The 9374-nt window shown below is 40.2% G+C and overlaps 1 protein-coding gene across 2 annotated transcripts in view; it reads left to right on the top strand.

Moving 5' to 3' along the window:
- The first annotated feature begins 735 nt into the window (after positions 1-735).
- The window catches only part of tmem201 (transmembrane protein 201), a 29273-nt gene continuing 20634 nt past the window's right edge, over positions 736-9374 (top strand). For both annotated transcript variants that reach the window (XM_036988285.1, XM_021616141.2), the window contains exons 1-2: positions 736-978; positions 6643-6763. In XM_036988285.1, the coding sequence (XP_036844180.1) occupies positions 869-978; positions 6643-6763 (231 nt within the window). In that variant the 5' untranslated portion in view covers positions 736-868. The remainder of the gene's footprint in view (positions 979-6642; positions 6764-9374) is intronic.

Raw genomic sequence — 9374 nt, 5'->3', positions numbered from 1 at the left:
TACAGAACGGCATAGGCAAGATGGAGTAGATGGTATAGAGTACAGTATATACATATGAGATGAGTAATGTAGGGTATGTAAACAAAGTGGCATAGTTTAAAGTGGCTAGTGATACATGTATTACATAAAGATGCAGTAGATGATAGAGTACAGTGTATACATATGAGATGAGTAATGTAGGGTATGCAAACATTATATTAAGTAGCATTGTTTAAAGTGGCTAGTGGTATATTTTTACATCAATTTCCATTATTAAAGTGGCTGGAGTTGAGTCAGTGTGTTGGCAGCAGCCACTCAATGTTAGTGGTGGCTGTTTAACAGTCTGATGGCCTTGAGATAGAAGCTGTTTTTCAGTCACTGTGGGGACAACGTCATTGATGAAGCCAGTGACTGATGTGGTGTACTCCTCAATGCCACCGGAAGAATCCCGGAACAGTCACTCGTTCTTCATGCTTTAGTTTGATTTAAAATATATGATGTAGATAGGGAGAGATTGTGTGAAAGGGTTAGAGAGGCTAGAGGGGATTGGGGTTTGGGTGGTGTAGTGGAGGGAGGAAAGTGGTGTCTAGAGCTCTATTCCACGTTCTTAGAGGAACAGGACTAATGAAGAGAATTTAATGTAGATAGGCAGTGACTGGCCTCACACTCCAGTACAGTAGGTGGCGGCCTATGCACCTTTAACGTTGGATGCGATCCTCCAAGCCAATCCCAAAGAAGAAGAAGAAGACGAAGAAGAGGCGGGGCCTCTTTCCTCTCTGAAAGAGGTCAATTCGGAGTTTGCCTCGTGCATGCTCGATACATGTCTGGAAATATAAACACTAGCTGCCATACACTTCTGTTTTAGATAACTGCCAAACACTGGGAATAAATGGAGGCGTTCAACCAGCTGATCTTGGAATATCCTCAATTCATGTATGGAGGAGCCGGAGCAACGGTCTTTATGGCTGGGGGAGCTCTGATTTACAAAATTGCAACAAGGTATGCAGTAAACTAGCTAGTCTGCCATGTTTGCTTATCATATTTCACGCAGCTAATGAGCCAACTAACACGTAATCATACACTACTAACATTAGTTGCAGCCATCTAAAGCGATCAATATAAGATCCTATGATCAAATAATATTCCTGCCTGTCAACGGGTAATGAACTAGCTAGATAGCTGCTAGCTAACTAACATTGTCCATGGCGAGTGGGCCCCCGCGTGCGCCTTTGATTAGTAGTAACATTACGCTACAGGATGTCCGCCTCGAATGTATCACGTTTCATTTATTTTAACACACCCGGTAGTTCGCTAGCCTTAACCTAGTCTGATATAATTAGTCTATAATACAATCAATTGGTATCTACTAGTGGTGAAACGGTTCACAAAACTGACGGTTCGGTACGATACAGTGGTGTCACGGTTCGGTAACGTTACGGTTTCAAAATTAAGTCACATTGCAGTGCCTTAAACCAAATAGGACCACTTGAGACTGGTTACTTGAAGAAAAAAAAAAGATTTTCAAGTTTTCTTTTAAGATTAGGGTATCCACATGATTTGCATTGAGCACAGATCGGCTTGCTGTGACAATGTCAGCCGCTGTGGAGAATACCCTCTCGCTAGGGACAGAGGTCCCAGGCACAGCCAGGTAGCACCTTGCTAACATGGCAACATGAGGGTATATTAACTCTTTGGTCTTCCACCATGTAAGTGGATCAGCATCCAGTGCAATACAGTCCACTTCCCGGTATGAGGTCATCTCCTCTATGACCTTGGTTCCCTCCTCCTGGAACAATCCCCAAAAAGCTCAGCCATGGTAGACTTCTTTTCTGGAGGAGAACCCCTGTCAGCTGCCGTCTCTGGAGAGGGGTTGGCTCCTGTGGTATCTGTGGCTTGACCTTGCAGAATTAAATTAGATGAAAATTGCAATCTCTGAATTGGCTTTAAAAATATGATTTGTTGTTAGAAATATATCAGATAATATTATGACAATTGCAATTATTACTTTATCATTTTTAGATCACTAATTAATAAAATAATAAATGTCACATGAACAAAATAAATACAATATCTGTTGTATATTGGTCACAATCTCTGCTGTGAGTTCATTGTAGACTCAGACGAGCAGCAGCATCCTGGTGCAGCAGGGACTTGAACCCGGAGTCCAAAGCAGTGCTCTTGTGTAAGAAGTCTTGGACATCAGGGTCAGCATATCTAGGCTCCAGGTTAACTCTGATAGCAGTCTTGACATCCCTTACTGCGGGTCCATCTTCATCAGATGCCACCATTGATTTCAGAATCATTGTTTTTCATAGGCAGGACCATGGAAACTGATGGAATGCTCTGTCCATATCAGTGTTGTGACTGTTTTGAGAGGTTTGCACACTTTGATAACTTCCTCTGCTAGTCTTATGTCATTTTCAGACAAAGTCACTATTGTTGATATTCTTCCTCACAGCTTGATCAGTCAGTGTAGAATACACCAACTTTCTGCTCAAGGTATCTATCTATCAGCCATGTCATGGCTTGAATTCCATCTAGTAGGGACATCTTGAATTAGTTTGTGGTTTGGCAGCTCCAGCATCTCCTGTTTTGTCTTGAAAACATGTTCAGCAGTTGTGCTTTTATGAAAGAAGGATATTCCACCTTCCTGCTAGGAGGCGAGAGATTGGATTCACTGACATTTCTTTTTGAGATGCTAGATTAATTACGTGAGCAAAGCATCCTATCTGTGGCCCCAATCCAGCTAGTGCAACTGCATTTACAATATTTCTAGCGTTGTCAGTGGTCACAGGAATCGTTAAATTATCCCTCTCCAACTTCCACACTGCAACTACTTCCCTTAGCTCTTCCTCCAAGTTTACACTGGTGTGACTACACTCAAGGGGACATGTTTGAAGGACATGGCTTTTTATCTCCCACTCTGCCGTAATGAAATGAGCCGTTACAGTAAGGTAGCACTTTGTAGATCAAGTAGTCCAACTGTCTGGTAGAGAAACAGACAGCGTTTCTGACAACTCGCTCTCAAGTTCTTTATTTTTTTAAACATTTATTTTAATTTGACCCCCTTTTCTCCCCAATTTCGTGGTATCCAATTTTTAGTAATTACTATCTTGTCTCATCGCTACAAATCCCGTACGGGCTTGGGAGAGACTAAGGTCGAAAACCATGCGTCCTCCGAAACACAACCCAACCAAGCCGCATTGCTTCTTTAACACAGCGCACCTCCAACCCGGAAGCCAGCCGCACCAATGTGTCAGAGGAAACACCGTGCACCGGGCTACCTTGGTTAATGCACACCTCGCCCGGCCCGCCACAGGAGTCGCTGGTGCACGATGAGACAAGGATATCCCTCCCGGCCTAACCCGGACGACGCTAGGCCAATTGTGCGTCGCCCCACGGACCTCCCGGTCGCGGCCGGCTGCGGCAGAGTTTGGGCACAGACCCAGAGTCAAGTTCTTTATTTTAAACATGTTTAAACATATTTCTGAACCCCGCATTCTACTACAGAGAAAGGTCTTGTATTTGCCGCTATGAATTTTGCTATCCCTGCGCAGATTTGTTTTTGATAGCCCTACCGTAGTCAGCTGCATATTGTTGCCTGAAGGCTGTGGGGAGAGGTGGTTGCTGTTTCTTCATTTTTTTTGCGTAGTCCCACCAATTGGCACTTTGGGGTGATGTCTGCGCAAATGAGTAGTCATGTTACTCGTATTGCCACTCGAGTAGTCTATCGGCAATGAACAGAGCCTACATATTGTGGACATTTTATCCACCACTTGTTGGCAATCCCCGTTATAGTTTACAGGGAAACCGAAATGTTCCCAGACGGCAGACCTGAATGATACTGGTGCGTCTTCTAGTTCTGGCTTGCCATGTTGCTCCTTTGCATTTACCTAACTGCTAATTCCTTCATCAGCTAATTGCTGCTACGACGGTCTCTCAGCTCTGTTCTCGCCGGAGTGAAATAACTAATGAGCGGAGCAACTTTAAAAAAAAATTTAAAAAGTTTTTTATTGAATACAACCTAATTACTATGTGGATATTTTTCCCATGTTAATTTACATGCCATTGGTTTATGCAATAATATTTTCTTTACAATGATATATGTATATATTTTCCTAGCTATAATATATGATTAAAGTCATGTTCGGTTCACAGTGCGTACTGCACCGTGGACCCTGTACCGAACGGTTCAATACGAATACACAAACTGTTTCACCCCTAGTAATCTACAGCCTCAAACAAATTACTGCAAAATCGTGTGAATGTTCCTTACAATCCAGAAGGTTTCATACAATTACACTCAAACTTAACATACTCTACTGGTTGTCTATGCGGTCTCAATTTTAGACATTTGCTCACCAATACTAGCTATTGAACCAAGCATGCCATGAAAATGGTATATTCTGAATCGGGAGGTTGGAAAACAATCCACAACCTTTTTTTGGTTTTAAGATTGAAATCTGAATAAAGTGTGTTTCGTGGCATGTTTGGTTCAATAGTTAGAATGTTTTATATTGCATATTCAGTTTTCTATTGAACCAAGAATGCCATGACAATGAGATTTATTCATTCGGATTTCAATCTAAAATCTAAAAACAAAGGTGTGGATGTTTTATCATCCTCCCCTTATTCAGAATTTACCAATGTCATTGTATGTTTGGTTCAATAGCTAGTATTGGTGAGCAAATTGTCTCACATTTTGGTACCGCATAGACAATTGGTGGAGTAAGTTTAAATGTAATTTCATTCAACATTCTTGCTTGTAAGGAACATTTACACGATTTTGCAGGCATTCATTTCAGGCTGTATATACCAATTAATTGTGTATTATGGCCTGATTAATTGGACTAGCCTAAACCGTGCTGTTTGCAGATATAGTTAGCTATTTAGTTTTACATTCAAGTCACACTTTCGCATGACTATCCTATGATGTGTTTCTGCGAAACCGTGTTCCATCTAGCCAGAGGTGGTACCAAGTCACGATTATTGAAGTCGCAAGTAACAAGGTCAAGAGTCTCAAGTCTAGTCACAAGTATAATGGGTGAAGTCCAAGTCATGCATTCTAAGAGCAAGTCTCAGGTCTAGTAAAAAAAGAAAATCTATACATGTAGTTGAACTTGTCATTGCAAATCTTTGTATTTTTATTGAGGCTACCAGGCAGCCCTTTTTCTTATTTTGTCTACAACATATATTTTGATTGTCATTGTAAAATAGGGACCTTGTAGCAGTCATAAGGGCATGAAATCAGCAGAAGACAAGGCAGGTTGACGTGCTCAGAGTAGATTTATTTACAGGTCTTGGTGATCCAATGGTGAAAGCGCCATATCATACTAAATATATGAGTAGATTGACCAAATATACACAGGAAATAGCCTGTGTATGAGGCTTAACCTGTCCTATCTGAACGGACATAGGTAGAGGAGGGTAGGACTGCACAGCATCCCCTTGAAACCAAATCGAATGTCCAACAGGAGATCAAACAGGTACACACAGAATAAGCATTTGGCCCCTCCTAGGATCATATAATTACCCACTTGGCAATTCCCCATCATTGGTACATTCGTCTTAATCAGACTTAATGATATTTCATCACCGTTCACACTTGGAACAATAATTCATCTTATTGAACCTACTGACTCAGTGCCTATTTCTATGTGCAGTGAGGCATGTGCACTCCTATAATGCACAAGCTGAATGACAGACCTAGGACACAGAACTCCGACATACCCTGGGATATATGAACAAAGAAAACCATACAGTGAGTTAAATAAACAGAACTTCTACCTCCATGAGTCTTGCGAACGTTCATGTGCGTAATAAACATTGCTCCCACTCGGAGGGTAAGAAATGGTAGGACTAAATTAAAATGTATGGTATGAATCAAATGTCTAAGTGTTGCAATAAAAGGTATGTGGATGGAATGATGAAACCCCAGCAATTATAGATTTGCTACATGCATTTAAATGTGTGAAAGCAACGTCAAACATTTCAACAAGAGAACAAAGCACTCTCCTCCACTGACGGGAGTTTGGCGATCACAAGTGGAGAGATACGCCTACAGTAATTAATTTGAACAGATTCCAAATGCAATCTTCATAAGTAAATGTATACATTTCAACAATTTTGACAGCCTGCTAAATGACCAGTAGGCCTACGCCTGTAGTTGTTGCTTGGTGCTCCATTGCTGTTGAGTTTGCAAAATAAACAGTTCATATTATTGATCACCAGTTTTTTTTGCGGAGCTTCCTATTTATGGCCATCCTCTCGCCCTACAATTTGACGTTTGCGCTGCACCCAATTCTATAGCTAAAGCTGTACAGCAAATCGGCAGTCTGTTTGCTAGCTTACCCAACCTCTCTCCAATCAGAGGGCCGAGTGTGCGTTTCACTAGCCAACTCTTTTTTGCAAGACGGTGCTGCGTCTGTCTCTGGCTGAGTGGAGAGTAATGCACGGAGAACCTAGACAGAATTTCAAGTAATCAGTCTCAAGTCGAGGACCGAGTCTTGAGGCTCCAAGCCATTTTAATTTCTATCAAGTTGAGTCTCAAGTCATCAAATTTGTGACTCGAGTCCACAACGCTGCATCAAGCTCTTTACCTGGATCAGCAATATCACCTTTAGACAGTGTATCTAAAGTAAAACACTTCTCTTCCCTATACAGAAAGAAACCCACACATGTCAATGTGAATTGCTGGTTCTGCAACCAGGACTCAGTGGTCCCATATGGAAACAGAAACTGCTGGGACTGCCCCAACTGCGAGCAGTACAACGGCTTCCAGGAGGTACTGCAATTCATCTTACTGCACACACAATTAAATCCACACTACTGATTGTCAATGCAGCTGATTGTTGCATGTCATAGATGGTGGACCGTGTCAACATGATGGATATTGCTTTGTCAAATCAGTAGCCGGGCTTGACTAATTTAAAAAAATTTTTTTTTTTACCCAAGTCACTTATCCTAAAAAAAATTAAATCTTTAACACCATTTTTACATCCCTGTATGACACAAAATAAATGCATTACTATCTTTTTTACCATTAGAGAATCACACAAACATGTAGGTTACAACACTGCCGCTTTAAGGCTCTGCTGGAGGATGGTTGGCCCCTCTTGGTAGCCTCTAAAGTATTGTAACATTACAGTTACAACCAAATACTTTTGTCTTTATAAAATAAATCCCTCCAGGGCTTGAAATGAAAGGTGTGCCGTCATCCCTGGGACAATAAAAAATGTCTGATTCAAAACTGACTCTGGGATGACTGATCCAGAATTTATATCACTGCACATTAAAATGTTTTTAGAAGCAATGAAGCTGATGCAACAGATCAGACGTTTAGCTTAAAATGTTGATCTAGTTTTAATTCTTCATATTATAAGCTCAACAAGGTGCACAATGCAATTAGCGGGAAACAATTATCCTTAATATATTTGACAAACATGACTGGCGTTTAGCCTGGGGGTGGGGGGTGCCTAATTAAGTCATTAAAGTTTGGCAACATTTTCTGGCGTTTCATGTCCGCATCGGTTTGGACATGAGGCTGTAGCCGATCACCTACACTTTGACGTGTGTTTTTTTTTTATTTATGTATATGAAAAATAGATTTTAATATTATTCCAACGTTATCCAATTCTGATCAGAGTTATTGTTTGATTTGTGATTATTTTGATCTTTTACTTGTCCATTCAGACAACTTAAATCTATTTTTTTAGTCAGACAATATATTTTTTTTATTGTCCCATACTTGCACACTTATCTGTAATGCCATATACATTTCAGGGATTCATGAAAGTTAGGACAATCCTTGTCTGGCAAGGACATTTCATTTGTATTATTTGATCTAAAAAATAGCTTCAGGTGAATTTTTATAAGGGATAAGATTTGTTTTTATAATTTTCCATATTATCCATTTCCATGTTTCTCTGCCAGGAAATGCCCTTGTCCTGAGCAAAGGATCATCATTTTAAGCTCAGGAATGAGCAGGGTCAGCTATAGATTACTTGTGTTGTCATAAAATCTAGCGGTCAAACACGGAAATGATTCCAATCTTATTCATCAATATATTCGGCTCTATTTACTGATTTGAAAATGCTAATTGGCAACAAAGTAGACAAATCCCTGCAAGCTCTTGGACTTCGTCTCTAGCCAACACCTTTGCTGTCAGCTAGCTACTAGCTGCCTTGTTCCAAAACGAAACATATATTGAACATTTTCATCTACAGTTCCATATTTTATTTCACTTTGTTGGCTTATTTACATGCTTTTGGTGTTGTACATATTACTATCGTGGTAGCAGTCAGGTATTTACAATCCAGGGTTTTTCTGCATACAAAAGTCTCGGTGTGCTGTTTTTTGTTCATATTTTCAGTGTAAATGACTAAAACCAGATGTAAAGTGTGTAGAAAAGATAATGGACCTACATTGCATTCGAAAACTATTCAGACCCTGGACTTTTTCCACATTTTGTAAAGTTACAGACTTATTCTAAAATGGATTAAATAAAAACAATTCCTCATCAATCTACACACAATATACATTTTAGCAAATGTATTAAAAATAAAAAACATACCTAATTTAGATAAGTATTCAGACCCTTTTGCTATGAGACTCAAATTTGATCTCAGGTGCATCCTGTTTCCATTGATCATCCTTGAAGATGTTTCTACAACTTGGAGAGGAACTGCAGAGAAGAATGAAATAAACTCCTCAAATACAGTTGTGCAAAGCTTGCAAACCTGTTTTTGCTTTGTCATTATGGGATACTGTTTGTAGATTGAGTGGATAAAACACTTTATTCAATTTTAGAATAAGACTGTAAAGTAACAAAATGTGGAAGGTTAAGGGCTCTGAATACTTCCCGAATGCACTGTATATAGGGCCTGAAACTATATTTTTGGTCCACCAGTCACTGGGGCAGGTAGTTAAAAAAATATATATTTTAAACATCTTCCAGCCAAAATGTTTTTGTTGTTGCCACAATTAGACTTTCGAGTAAATTAGACCAACTTTTATGACAGTGTTTCTAAAGATGAATCTAAAGCACTTCTATCACAGTGCTCACAGGTCCACAGTGTGCACAGGTCTGCGCAAAATGATGTATTTGGGGGTATTTTTGTAATGGCATGGGGCCCCCATTGATTTTCACTACGGCAAACAGGAGGGCCTCTAAAATTTTTGTCGGCGACCGCACCAGTGACCATTCCCACAGACACCCCCCCTCCATGTCCACCCCCCAAGCCCTATTTGTATATGAATTGCAACAATTGATAGTTGCTTTGATGTTAACTCCAGCAGAATGAAACAAATGCACACATAACCAACCTTTAAATAAGTAAGCCGTGCCTATAAGCAGCTATATCTACACCCTCCGTTGTGCAGTTTTTCTGCACAAT

This window comes from Oncorhynchus mykiss, chromosome 9 (assembly GCF_013265735.2).
Source record: "Oncorhynchus mykiss isolate Arlee chromosome 9, USDA_OmykA_1.1, whole genome shotgun sequence".
NCBI lineage: Eukaryota > Metazoa > Chordata > Actinopteri > Salmoniformes > Salmonidae > Oncorhynchus > Oncorhynchus mykiss.
This window is presented reverse-complemented; position numbering and strand designations above follow the sequence as displayed.